Source organism: Pinus tabuliformis, chromosome 1_2 (assembly GCF_031772625.1).
Source record: "Pinus tabuliformis cultivar Carrire ecotype Pingquan chromosome 1_2, CPIR1, whole genome shotgun sequence".
Taxonomy (NCBI): Eukaryota; Viridiplantae; Streptophyta; class Pinopsida; order Pinales; family Pinaceae; genus Pinus; species Pinus tabuliformis.
In genome coordinates, this window is record NC_142298.1 from 433586850 (window position 1) to 433602154 (window position 15305).

Sequence of the window (15305 nt, forward strand, 5' to 3'; positions counted from 1 at the left end):
CAATTAGAGCACCCATGCTTTTAAATAGAAACCATACCACGTTAAAAAAATTAATTGCATAGTTTCGGGATTTCGAGAAAAAAATTAAAATTTGTATGATGTTGGTGTGTTGAAAAACTTTGCTACCTAGAAAATGTCAAGGCACTTTTTGTATAAAATCATCAGTGTACTTGACTATGGAACACATCAATGTGTGGAGAATTTGAAAAAAAATAAACACGATTTTTTTTTTTAATTCAAAAACGAGGGAGCAATTGATTTTTCGAAATCTAGTTTCATAAATTCTTTTAAATAGTAAAAAATTATTCACCATTTCATTATCTTACCCAAAATTTCAAATGAGTGAGTTGTGAGAAAGATATACCAGAAGTACTATGTAGAAGAAGAATACTTTGGAGCAAAAGAACTATTCAAAGGATTATAAGCTGAAAGGTATGGTGATCCTGCATACTAAAAAAAAAATTATTATTGTTTATTTTACTAATAAAAAAAGTTACAATTTATGTTAGGGTTTAATTAAAAGAAAGATCATTTGCAAGAGAGACATACTGAGAGCATTGTTGAGATCCAAAATATTTTGGATCCATTGAAAGATCAGAAGTTAAAACGTATGGTGATTCACTCAAAACCCTAGATAGCAAAAATTTTAAATTTTACTCTTAAAATATTTTACAATTTCTGAGATTTATTTACAATTCAAAAGAAAACTCTGTATAAGAAAAAATTCACTATAGTTTTTACTAGTAATTTTTTTTTATGATATGTTTTCCCATTTAAATTCAATTAAAATTCATGTAGAAAACAATATTTACCTTAAACCTTTCTTTCTTCCTGCAAAATTTCACATTAAGATTTAACTTCCTCTACCACTTCACAATTAGGATTTTCAATTTAGGGATTTTAAATTTAATGGGTTTGTGTACTTTATATATGGCATTTGATAGATAAAGTAAGAAAATCAATTATTGAATTAGATCCAAACTCTACCGACCATCTTGTTTTTTTTTTTTAAACAACTATATGTTGTGCGGTGCGCCCTCTGTAATACAAGTGCTCCCTATGTAATAGAACGCACCGAAATATTAGGACACTCTCAATTTTGTCTAGCATGTTTTGTCTAGCATGTTTTGTGTAGCCTGTTAACGCGATGTACTTCTTCCAAATAACACCGTTAAATCATTTTGGTGCATTTATCTTAAAAGATCACACCGTAATCATTTTGGTGCATTTATCTTAAAAGATCACACCGTAATAAATTAAAATTAATTTTCCATGATGGTGAGCCTAAACCATTAAACACCCGATGCATTTAATGTTCTAAACACACCGGTGCATTTATTTACATAAATACACCGGTTACCAAAGTATTTTTGGTAGAAAATTATTTGGTTTTTCCATAAAATATATTTAATGGGTTCTAACATATTGATAAAAAATGTTTCAGAAGGTTTCAAGCAATAAAATAAAATATTGATTGACATAGTGATAACATATCAAAAAAAGCAGAGAAATAAAATTCTTTATAATTTTTTGCAAAATTAATATGTTTGAGCTATATGTAATTTTAACTAATATGTATTATTTGGTGTGTGCCATGCAGAGCAGAAAAAGATTCTTTCTAATCTAAGTGCAAAAGAACATAAAATCATGATAGAAAAATAGCAGCATGATGAGTTAGGTGCATGGGAAAATACTATTCAATATGAGTTTTTTTTTTTCATCAATAATATATTTAAGAATATTAGATAACATGTTTCAAACAATCTATTAATTCATATATATTTGATGTTCTATGGAGAGCAATAACCATGGAAAATATCAATGTCTTTCTAAGAAAAGAAAAATTAAGGAATTTAGACTTCTGTGATCCATAACATTGTTTAGATAATCTTCGGCAAAATCACATAATCAATCTTTTGTCGACGCGTTTCGAACCAACCAGTGTGGTTCATCGTCAGGACAAGTTGAAGACCAATCTGGCTAAGCTGGCTTAAATAGAGTGTGCAGAGATCCCAACGGCTATAATGCCAACAGCTAATTTTGACCAAAGGTCTTAGTCAAACCACTAATTATATTTTTAAAATCGCTAAAACCTATAATCTATTTTTATTAGCTTATATACTAAGAGGGTTTCTTTGTTAATTTTGAGTATGAATAATATAGTATTTATACAATCTATTCTTAAATATAATGGTCATGTATAATCGTTCATATTTAATTTGTACATTCCACGTTTAATGATGTTATCCCTTATTGACATACAATCATATATATATATATATATAGTTTTTTCTCACTGAGACTATGTTATTTCAATTATCATTTATAGTTTAAAGACAAATTACAAAGAAGTCTTCATGTTTTTAAATAAACTATATTATTAACAAAAACATAAGTTGAAAAACTATGAATAATTTGACCCAATTAACATAATATAATATTACAATATTTCTTTATAAAAAATACTTTTAAATATACTGATTTCACATTTAATGTATAATATAACATTACAATATCTATTTATAAAAAATACTTTTAAATACAATGATTTCACATTTAATATTTAAAAAATTAATAAAATTATATGTATAATTTATTTATTTTAATATAAAAATTTTAATCTATTAACATTGTGTTAACATCATAAATACAATGGAATAACAAAATTATAATGGACAAAAATAAACGGATTGCAGTGGACAAAAGTTAACTGAGTGTACTAACAATCGAAAATACATAATAATGTAGAAAGCTTTTTAATTTACATTTATGATGCAAGTGCTGTATATTACCAAATAAATTTTATTATAAAAGTATTTTAATGGGATAAGTTCTGTATATTACATAATCAATTTTAATATAAATTTAATTTAATTTTGATAATTAATAATAGGTGTGATAAAAAAATATAACAATGATGTTATTTATAATTGTATGGATAAATGTGTTAATTTTTAAATTAATTTTTAGGAATTAATTTAATCGTCAATAATTATTAAGTGAGTAATTGAGATTTAATATTATAAAATATTTTTAGTAATAATCATAAATTAAAAATTGAAAAGTATTTCTAAATTATTTATTCATAATACATAGTATTTTAACAAAAATTATTTGTAATTTAATAATATACATGTAAAAATAAATTTATAATTAAAAAAATTATTTTATATATATATATATATATATATATATATATATATATAAATTCACACATTAATTATTTTCATAAACAATAATAATAAAATAATTATAATTAAATTAATCTTTATAAAATTTTCCTTAAAATTTTTAATTAAAAAATCTAATCATTAAACCTAAAATGCTCATGTTTAAAATAAATATTTATAGGAACATCTTATAAAATTGAAACCATATAAAAAAGATTAACATGACATGACTATGGACATGGATGGCACACCATTAACTCTTCTTTAATCTTATTAATGAAGTATGTTTGACTTAAAGTAAAATAAGCTTAAAGCTACATGTATATAAAATATTAACAAATACATAATACATAGTTAACTAACATTGAAAGCAGTAACTTTTTCAATTGTATAGAAACATCTTATAAAATTGAAACCATATAAAAAAGATTAACATGACATGACTATGGACATAAATGGCACACCATTAACTCTTCTTTAGTCTTATTAATGAAGTATGTTTGACTTAAAGTAAAATAAGCTTAAAGCTACATGTATATAAAAAATTAACAAATACATGTATATAAAAAATTAACAAATACATGGTTAACTAACATTGACAGCAATAACTTTATCCATTGTAATCTGGATATATTATGCTGCATTAATAGAGGGAATGTAAACGACAGTCAGAGGAAAGGAGATTATATAGCCAGATCCCAAAGGGTGCAGGTTACAGATGGAGACTCTGGAAAGGATGGATCTATGTATATGATGCAGTAGATAATTTTGTAAATAATTTTAAAATTATATAATGTAGGTTTTTGTAATTTATGATGAATTACAGTAAATGGTTCGAAATGTCTCAAAGCATTAAAATTAAATTTCCACTAGGACAATTCAGAGGAATATTATTCTCATCATTTTATTTTTGTAATTTATGATAAATTATAGTAAGTGATAAATATGTTTCGTCTATAAAATCAAAATTAGTTTAATCTGCGACAATTCAGACGAATATCACCCTCATCGTCCTCCTTGACGTCGACGAGTCCCATCCTGACCATGGCCTGCGAGAAGTCGAAGAAGAAGGTAGCCTGATTCATGGCATAAGTATTCACCAGGGCTCTCGTTCTGGGGCTCGACATCAACGTGTCGTCCGACGTCAGCAATCCTGCTCCAGATTGCAGCATCGAGAAATACACATTGTCGAACACAAACTTGGTGGTGTCGAATGCCACGTTGGCATCGTCGTCGAAGTCATTGCTGCTGCTCGACTTGAAGCACGTCCTTTTCAGGGTGGCCAAGAATTGGGGGTTTATGGATGGGTCCACGTCGTGCGTGGCATCGAAGTTGGTCAGCCGGTTTTTGAATGAAGAGCACCGTGATACACCTAGTGTGTGCCCTCCTGCACAACATTAATATCAACCTCAAACTCAAATTTCTGAAATTAATTCTTGCTATGAATAATTTACATTTAATCTGCAATAGAAATCACTGTCATTATAATCTTGAATATATATATATATATATGTTACCAGATAGAACGACCATTTCTTGGGAAGACAAGCCGTGCTGTTCGAAGGTTTTTATAAGTTGAGAAACGTTGAAAGTGGCAAAGGGCAAGTTCCTGGTATCTTCTATTCTGGATCTGCTTCCGTCCTTTCGTCCCTTGGGCAAAGCGTACATGGGGCCTCCCGACTTTACACGCACCACAAAATCAGTGACATTGTAAGGTTGAAAATAAATAACATACTACAGGGTATTATTAATTAATTGGGCGGCGGCTGTATATGCACATATTTCCATTTTGGTTTTGCTAAAATCCAAACTATGTATATGGGGCCTCCAACTATGTATATGGAGGTATATGGGCCTTCAGACTTTACAAGCACCACAAAATCAGTGACATTGACATTGTAAGGCTGAAAATAAATAACATGCTATGTTATAGGGTATTAATTGGGCGGCAGTTGTATATGTCCACCGTTCCATTTTGGTTTTGGTAAAATCAAACTATGAGTATATATAGTTGCGGTCCAATTAATATCTTATAGCTTGCTCAATATTTGTTGCCATATTGTAATAAGATAATAATTAACAAATACAATAATAATAAGGCCAAATGGCATTTAAAAATATTAGTAAAAGTAAAATTGACATTTTTATATTTTATAGAAATAAGGGTATTAATTTTTTTCCTCCTAAAAGTTATTGGACCACATCCTTTGGACTTGTTATAATATAATGAAATGATTCTACTGAGTTAGTCACTTCTTATATTGGCTAGCATAAAAAAATTTGGAAATTTAATGGATAAGAGTAAAATTAATATTTATTTATTTTTGCATATTTTTAAAATGAGAAAACTACTATAAATTTTAACCATAACTCTCTGAAATATAAAATTCTCCAAGTAATTAGAAAATACCCAAAAACCCAAAAAAGATTGGAAAAATATTAATGGGTTTTACTAGTACATTTTGGAAAAAAATTAAAAATCATTGAGTGTAAGATAAAAATTTAAATCTTTATCGCATGTTTTTAGTTTTTATTAAAATTATCATAAATTTTGGAATATTTTTAAAATTAATTATAAATTTGTAATATTAAAAAAAAAGGTTATTTGAAAATGTTCATAACCTCAAAAGATAATGGAAAAATGTAAACACATTGCATATAGAAAATGATTTTAACAGTGGATTTTGAAAAAATTCATAGTAAGAAATCAATGATTGTAACATAAAAATTATGGAGTTTGACATAAAATTTTAAATGTATATTATATTGAGAGAAAATATTACAGGTTTTTAAGTCATTATTAAAATTAATTATAAATTTTAAAATATTTTAAAAATGAAAAAAATATTATAAATAATAGTTAAGTGTCGTATAAAAATCATAGAGCTTGACCTAAAAATTTAGGTGAGCATTATATATTCTAAATTATTATTACAATTGAGTGTAGATTTAGAATATTAGAAAATTTGAAAAATAAAAACAAAATCATATATTTAACTTCACTCCGATATATCGAATTTACAGAATATTCTAAAACTTATAAACTCTATAAAAGTATTATTGAATCAACATCGTCAGACTTCCTAGTATATATTACTCTCAAGGGTGCTGAGACTTAGCTAACTTTCCACTGAACTAAACTCTCTGTGGTCAATTTGGGTAAGAAATGACAGTTAAGTAACCTTAATGACATTTAAGTATGTATGATTCACGAGGAGGAGTTTTTAGTTGGATGTTTTGGAATTTCTAGTGCTTCAATCCGGTGGAAAAATTTGAGGTGAAATCTTGATTTGTATTATTCAAACTGGTTTTTTTCACTGTATATATGGATTCAACACACTCAAAAACCCCTAGGGCACTTAGATTCTACGAGGTTACCCATCAAGCTTGTGATTTCAATAAATTACTGCCAGATCTTAGAGAAATTAAACCACAAAAATCCATTCGAAAAGCTTCCAAAACATCGCACTAAAAACAACTCGGATTAAGAATGCTAAACTCTCTGTAGTCATAATTGGGTAATAAATGACAATTAAGTGTTGTCAACCTTAATGACAATTAAGCATGCATGATTAAGAATGCTAAACTCTCTGTGGTCAGAATTAGGTAATAAATTGTTGTCAACTTTAATGACAACTAAGCATGCATGATTACGAATGGGTGGATTATTTCTACTTTGATTGATTAGTTATCTTTATCTTGATTAGATTTTAGGTAATTAAATCATTGATTTACCATTTGTCAAATACCAAAAATATACTAAAATTTGTAATTTTAATTTCAATATTTTACTTAAAAAATTCACTTCACCCTTCTCTATGGGTGTTCAAAAATTTATTAAAAATTGTAATCTACTTGAATTAAAAACCTAAATTCAAAATTTTGCTGCTTCGCAATAAGTGAAGTGAGTGAGAGAGAATTCTAGTTGATTATTATTGTAAATACTAAAACTATTAAACTCATGATAATCATCTCAAAATTCAAAAATGCCTACACAAACTGTGGTAACGGGTAATTAATCATATGAAATGCATGTTCAAAGAATTTTGATATACCATGACAACTGCATCTCGAGCTGCTATTGCAATAATGTCAGCACAAGAGACAACACCAGGGCAGCTATCTTCAATTCTTGCTTTTGCCTCGTCGATTACCTCGTACCCACGCAAGCTCAGATTGGCGGGAGAGTCTTTTTCAGCCTTATTATCACTAGTGGAATCTATGAGAATAGATCCATCGCATCCCTGCAAAAGTTAAAAACAGCCATTGACAAAATCTCTGTTTGAATTTTTAGTGAACCAGAAGAATAATTGATAGATAACATGGGTACCTCTACGAAGCAGTCATGAAAATGCATTCTAAGAAGTGCTGCTGAAATGCTGATATCTCGTTGCATAGCTCGGTTGACAGTATCCCCAATAATAGCTTCTGCAAAAGGGCGTGTAAAAGCATAATAATCTAAGCTTAAACCCTCACCAACATGGGCACCAATTAAGATCAGGACTGTAAACAGCAGATCCCTGGCCTCCATCTTGCAATTAAAGTACACCCCAAGTGATTGAAAAAACACAGAGATCTCAGCAATATTTATAAAGCTATTTCAATCCCTTGGACTGATCCAATAATTTTAGAAATATTGTGTACCACTCTAACCGGCGAGAGAGATTTATAGATTTATAGAAAAATGGCGCTTATCAGTAAACGCGGAAATGGAACTTTCGGTGCACCACACTCATTATCCAAACATTATAATAAAATGCAGTGGGATAAATATTCTGGAAATTTCCTTCTCCCAACATTATTGGCTTGCAAAACAAAACGCAATCAATAAAACCCTAAGTGCCAAACCCCACACAAACGCCATGTCACAGAAAGTTTAAATGTCGGCCATATAGTTGCTCTGCACTTGATCATCTCATCTGACTAAGGTTGACAGAGTAAATTTAAATTATTGAATGTCTTGCAAGTGTATTAATCAAATTGTTTTATAATCGGATTGGGCTGGCAGACAAATTTAAGTTTAAAAGTCGGCCATATAGTTGCTCTGCACTTGATCATCTCATCTGAATAAGGTTGACAAAGTAAATTTAAAGTATTGAATGTCTTGCAGGTGTATTAATCAAATTGTTTTATAATCAGATTGGGTTGGCAGACAAATTTAAAATTATTGCATGTGGCAATGTATTCACCAAGCTCTCTTCCAATCATACTGGTGTGAATGAAAAAACTAGAAAAGTGGCATGGTGGGGGAATAATGGGATGGCGTTGTCAGGAATAAACTTTAATTGCTGGCACAATATACTTATCCTTTATACACAACAGGTCAGTAGTCGACAAATGAGAGAGAATGAGTGCTTGAGCACACAAGCACCACACAGTCGGATCGCAAGTGCTTCAAATGGGTCCATATTCTTCCAGATCCTTTGCATCCTCCCTGCATCATTTGGGCACACCATCATTCCTCCTGTCATTTCTCAGAGCACTTACATTTCACAGGAATCTACGTGAGCCAACCATATTATAACAAGTCACTATATTGATCATAAAATGGAGAAAGCTATCTCCTAAATACCATGTTTCTAAATGCCATGCGTTTTTCCTGGGAGATTGTGCAGCAAAAGTCAATACCACATCCCAACCTGTGACCAACGAGTGTTTTGATATTTAATGACTTAAGACTTATTTATACATTTTGAGTGAGTTTAATGATTAAGAGTATGTGTTTTTTTCGGAAAAATCATAAAGTTTAAAATGAGTGGTAAAATATATATGTTAAATGGCTACATACTAGCTCGGTCCCTTGTTTCATAAACAAAAAGGTCTTATACACTAATTTGGTGTTTGGGTTGATGGCGACCTTACAATTGGATTATCTCAAGAGGGTCTCATACACCGATTTGGTATTTAGCTTGGCATTGTCCCCTTAAAATTGGATTGTTAGATGTGGGTCCCTTGTCACATAAACAAGGTATTTGGCTTGGCATTGACCACTTAAAATTGGATTATCAGAGATTGGTCCTTTGTCACATAAACAAGGTTGGTGTTTGGCATGGTGATGACCTTGAAATTGGATTATTATCATTTTTTGTAACCTAAAATTGGATTATTATTATTATTATTATAAATAAACTCATAAATGTTTCCTCTCGACAATCGGAGTGGTTGATACAATGGAATGTTATTCCCTCCACTTGGTTTCAAATACCATGGGGGACATCTTTGGCCCGTTGTGATAAGGCTCAAGGAGTAGGCTAGTCTTTCCTAGTACATCTTACAAGCTACGAGTGGACTGAGTGGTTGGCATAATGGGATGTTATCCCCTCCACCCAATTTCAAATCCCATGGGGGGCATCTTTGGACCTTTGTGATTGGGCTCAAGGAGTAGGCTCCCCCACCCTTGTTGAGTCTCAACTCTTGCTAAGTCATAACTGGTGCAATCTTCCCTTGTTATAAGGTTGAGGGAGTCTCAACTCTTGCTAAGTCATAACTGGTGCAATCTTCCCTTGTTATAAGTTTGAAGGAGTAGGCTCCCCCACCATCTTGCTAATTGGGATATCTGAGCTCCTTGCTAAGTCATAAATTCTTGATATATTTGAGCTCCATTCCATGTTTTGATAATACAATTTTTGGTGATAGCGTGATTTTTTTGTTATTTAAAATGTGTTTTTAAATGTTTTTGTCTTTTTTTAGGAATTCTTGCTAAGTCATAACGGGTGCAATCTTCCCTTGTTATAAGGTTGAGGGAGTCTCAACTCTTGCTAAGTCATAACTGGTGCAATCTTCCCTTGTTATAAGGTTGAAGGAGTAGGCTCCCCCACCATCTTGCTAATTGGGATATTTGAGCTCTTTGCTAAGTCATAAATTCTTGATATATTTGAGCTCCATTCCATGTTTTGATAATACAATTTTTGGTGATAGCATGATTCTTTTGTTATTTAAAATGTGTTTTTGAATGTTTTTGTTTTTTCTTTTAGGGATTCGACTGTAAAAAATTTTCTGAGAGCCTAGTTTTTTTTATTAGTCTCTCCCCATGCAAAAATCTAGCAATCTATTTGCAATTTGATTTCTATTAGTTTAACTTTAACTTATGCAAAACCTAATGTTAAACTTTGGAAATAAATAGCGTATTTTTTATTATAATTTAAAAAATTAATTTGTAAACACTTGATTGGACAATTTTTTTATGTCTTATTTCAACCTTAATTCCATATTATAATTTAAAAAATTAATTTGTAAACACTTGATTGGAAAAAAAAATATGTCTTATTTCAACCTTAATGTCATTTGTCCCAGTCTCACCAATAAACTCTATTAACTCTACAAAGTTGTTGGTGTTCATGCCCAGCATATGTCATCATGCTTTATAGTTTGAAATCATACCATAATTATAAGTATTTAAAAATGCAAAACCCCTACTTCATGAGATCCCAATTAGTGACAAGAGGTTGATTTGGACTAACATGTTAGAAATAAAATATTGCAGAAATATAAACACAGAAAACGCACAAAACAAGAGAGACACAGATATACGTGGTTCACCCAGTTTGGGCTACGTCCACCCCGAACAGCCAGTCCTTCCTTTCTATTATCCAGCAAAATGACTAGACACAACCTATAGCAAATCCGCTGTAATATCCTCTGTTTTCTCTCACAGTCTCACCTCTCTGTTTCTCACTCACAGAATACACATTTGTATCTCAGCCTCAAATAGAATACCCTCATACAAAGAGAGGGGTTGCCTTCTAGGGCAAAAAACCCTAAACTAAACATAAGTTCTACTATCAGATCATCTGCCTAATGAACGGCTCAGATTGACTAGAAATTACTATACTTTTACAAGGCAATTTTACATTTGTTTTTAGCTTCGGGGGCACTGCCCCCGAGCCCCCGCCGGGGGACTGCTGGTCCCCGTACCCCCTAGTCAAGGGGGATAGGTCCCCCCAGACCCCCGCGGGGGGAACAAGTCCCCCCCGCACCCCCCCGTGTGGAGGGGTGTACAAACTTCCTGGGGTATACATCCGGCTGAAACAAAGACCTCTGAACAATCATGCTCCACACACAACAATCTCCCACTTGGAGAATGATTGTAGAAACTCCACTGCTGCTTCATTTGCTGGACAATGACTCCTCTTTGGACCTGGCTGTTTCTCATCTTCATCGTCATGCTTGAAGACCAATTGAAACTGAGCATATTCTCAGTTTCTCCCTGGTTACAACTTTTGTTAGCATATCTGCAGGATTCTGGCTAGTGTGTATCTTTTCCAGCTTCAACTCTCCATCTTCCAACACTGATCGTATGAAATGGTACTTGAGCTATATGTGTTTAGTCCTGGAATGAAATGTTGAGTTCTTTGCAAGATGAATGGCACTTTGGCTATCACTGTATAACGTGCCCATATCATGCTCCTTACCCAATTCACCCATAAACCTTTGTAACCAAATCATTTCTTTACTAGCCTCTGTAGCAGCAACATACTCTGCTTCTGTTGTTGAAAGTGCAACAACACTTTGGATTTTTGAAATCCAACTGACAGCTGTTCCACCAACAGTAAATACATATCCTGTAGTGCTCCTCCTATTATCCCTATCACCTGCCATATCTGCATCAACATATCCCTGTAGAGAAATGTTTGCACCACCAAAGCATAATGCTTGATTTGTGGTACCTTTCAAATATCTGAGAATCCATTTCATTGCCATCCAATGTTCCTTTCCTGGATTGTTCATGTACCTGCTTACAACTCCCACTGCATGTGCAATATCAGGCCTTGTGCAGACCATTGCATACATTAAGCTTCCAACTGCTGATGCATATGGAACTTTAGACATATAATCCATGTCTTCTTGGGTCTTTGGGCACATTTCCTTACTAAGTTTGAAATGGCTAGCAAAAGGTGTACTAACTGGTTTTGCATTGTGCATATTAAATATTTTCAACACCTTTTGTATGTACTCATTCTAAGACAATGTTAATTTGCGATTTTTCCTGTCTCTAGTGATTCTCATACCAAGGATTTGTTTTGCAGCTCCCAAATCCTTCATTGCAAATGAATTTGCCAATTTTCTTTTGAGTACATTTATTTCCTGCATGTTAGATCCTGCAACAAGCATGTCATCCACATACAATAACAATATAATATAGCTGCCATCATTTTTCTTTTTCAGATAAACACAATGATCAGAGTGACATATAGTATAACCTTGTTCAGACATAAACTTGTCAAATTTTAGATACCACTGCCTTGGAGCCTGTTTTAAGCCATACAAGCTCTTCTTCAACCTGCACACTAGTTTCTCCTTCCCTTTCACCTCATATCCTTGTTGCTGCTGCATATATATCTCTTCCTCCAAATCCCCATGGAGAAAGGCTGTCTTTACATCTAACTGCTCAAGATGCAAATCTTCAGCTGCTACAAGACTTAAAATAGTTCTTATTGAAGTCATTTTAACATTAGGAGAAAATATTTCATCAAAATCAATACCTTTCTTCTGTGAAAACCCCTTCACCACAAGTCTAGCTTTGTACCTCTGTTTTCCTCCATCTTCTTCCTTCAGCCTGTAAACCCATTTATTCTTCAATGTAGTTTTTCCTGCAGGCAACCTGACTAAATCCCAAGTCTGGTTATGCATTAAGGAGTCCATCTCTTCTTCCATGGCTACCTCCCACTTCTTCCTGCTTTCAACCTGCGTTGCTTCTTCATAACATTCGGGTTCACCAGAATCAGTCAACAATAAATAATATACTGAAGGAGAGTATCGTTCATGGGGTCTACTTATCCTAGGAGATCTTCTAACATCACTTTCAGGTGTTTGGGGTGCCTGTTGCTGTTGTGGTGGTTGTTGTTGTTGATTATTATTATTTTCAGGCACCTTTACCTTTTCAGTGATTTCATCAAGAACTGCGTATTCCTTGTTTTCTTTTTCCTGTTTCTTTTCCTGTAACTGATTCTTATACAAGACCTTTTCATTGAATATTACATCTCTGCTCCTAATGATTTTGTGATTTTCGTAATCATAAAAGCGATAACCAAAATCATTAACACCATATCCAATAAAGGTACATTTTTTTGACTTTGCCTCAAGCTTTGTTCTATTTTCTTTATCAATATGGACAAAGGCCTCACAACCAAAAGGCTTTAAAAAAGAATAGTTTACCTTTTTACCTGTCCATGCTTCCTCCGGAACACCACCATCCAAGGAACTTGAAGGCCCTCTGTTTATTAGATAAACAACAGTATCTATAGCATCTGCCCAAAACTGTAAAGGCAATCCTGCATGCAATCTCATGCACCTTGCACGCTCCATGATTGTTCTGTTCATCCTTTCTGACACACAATTTTCTTGTGGTGTTCTTGGAACTGTCTTCTCTCTGCGAATTCCATGTTTTGAACAGTACCTATCAAACTCTTTGTTGCAATATTCATCTCCATTGTCTGATCTAAGACACTTCAATTTCTTTCCTGTCTCAATCTCAACCAAAGCTTTCCATTTCTTGAAAGTATCAAATACATCAGATTTATTCTTAATACAATAAATCCAAGTTTTTCTAGTTACATCATCAATAAAAGTAACATAATAACGAGAGCCACCAAGAGATGATACCTGAGCAGGTCCCCATACATCTGTATGCACAAGCTCTAATTTTTCGTTCTTCTTTTCTTTCCCAACTCTGAGAAATATGACTCTCTTCTATTTTCCATAAATGCAATTCTCACATAAGTCCAAATCAACATTCTTCAAACCTGGCAACAAATTCCTTGAGTGAAGAATCTTCATCCCCTTTTCACTCATGTGTCTGAGCCTATGATGCCATAATCTGCATCTGCTCCTTTGGAAGTTAAAGCATTAACAGAGTTAGAAATACCATTGCATAAATACAATGTACCAACCTTTTCGCCTTTTGCTATTACCAGGGCTCCTTTGGTGACCTTCCAAGCTTTATCTGTGAAAGTTGTCACACAATCTTCACCGCCTAACTGCCCTGTTGAAATCAGATTTTTCTTTAGATCTGGAACATGCCTTACCTCCTTTAATAGCCATTGGTTTCCATTCTGCTATTTTACAAGAATCTTACCCATTCCAACGATTTACAGGGTTTATCATCACCCACACAAACTTGTCCAAAATCTCCTTGAACATAGTCATGAAAGTATTTCTTATCAGGTGTGGCATGGAATGAAGCCCCTGAATCTACCACCCAGGAATCAGTAATATTTTTGAAAGAAAGAATCAAAGCATCTTGTAACACCTCACCTGTCACATTTGCTTCATGATTGTTTTCTTGTTGTGCATCTCCTTCTTTTCCCTTTCGAGATCTACAGTCTTTCTTTAGGTGTCCTTTCTTTCCACATTTCCAGCACACTATCCCTGATCTGGACTTGGATCTGCCTTTCCTTGATTTACTGCGATATCCTGAGCTCTTTCCTCTTTCCATTTTTCTTCCTCTAGACTCTGCACTCAAAGCATTTCTCGATGTCTCACCGAATCTTTTCCATCTCATTTCCTCGCTAAGGATAGCACTGACAACATCATCAAACTTTAAAGTACTAGATCTAGAAACGGAGTTACTAATGGCCATTACCAAACCATTCCAACTTTCTGGTAATGAGCACAAGAATAATAGAGCTCTAACTTCATCATCAAAGTTTACCCCTACAGAGCTTAACTGACTTGTAACTGTATTACAATCATTTAAATGGTTTGCAACAGATCCACCTTCCGACATATTATTCATATTAAATAACCGTTTCATAAGAAATACCTTGTTTGAGGCCAAGGGTTTTTCATATAGTTTCGACAGCGTCTGAATCAAACCCTCTGTCGTGGTTTCCTTCGAAATATTGAAGGCGACTGACGTAGCAAGGCACAACCGTATTGTTCCGAGTGCCTTTCTATTGAGAAGGTTCCATTCTTCGTCTTTCATACCCGTCGGCATCTTTGTTTTTCTGCCCAATGGTAGGTATAGATCTTTCTGATACAGATAATCTTCCATCTGCATCTTCCACAGCGAGAAGTTTTGGCCGTTAAATTTCTCGACCCTAAACTTACCATCTTCCGCCATTGCTCCCACTCGAACCAAGAACCCTTTTTTCCTGAGAGTTTATCAACCAAATAGACCTTCGGCTCTGATACCAG

The 15305-nt window shown here is 33.0% G+C and overlaps 1 protein-coding gene across 1 annotated transcript; it reads right to left on the bottom strand.

The window, feature by feature from the left end:
• Positions 1 to 4124: 4124 nt before the first annotated feature.
• LOC149206214 (peroxidase 47-like) lies at positions 4125 to 7811 on the bottom strand. The gene is made up of 4 exons (XM_089393653.1): positions 7501 to 7811; positions 7226 to 7414; positions 4688 to 4850; positions 4125 to 4557 (listed from the first exon to the last, which is right to left on the bottom strand). Exons 1-4 carry the CDS (start codon positions 7699 to 7701, stop codon positions 4139 to 4141), a joined length of 972 nt encoding a protein of 323 aa, XP_089249779.1. The 5' UTR covers positions 7702 to 7811; the 3' UTR covers positions 4125 to 4138.
• Between the last annotated feature and the right edge of the window lie 7494 nt (positions 7812 to 15305).

Excerpts from the sequence above, each read along its gene's own strand:
- LOC149206214 (XM_089393653.1), bottom strand. The coding sequence starts at position 7,701 with ATGGAGGCCAGGGATCTGCTGTTTACAGTCCTGATCTTAATTGGTGCC. Across the intron at positions 7,415-7,500 it reads TTCATGACTGCTTCGTAGAG|GGATGCGATGGATCTATTCT; the intron begins GTACCCATGTTA and ends TAACTTTTGCAG. Across the intron at positions 4,558-4,687 it reads AGAAATGGTCGTTCTATCTG|GAGGGCACACACTAGGTGTA; the intron begins GTAACATATATA and ends AATGTTGTGCAG.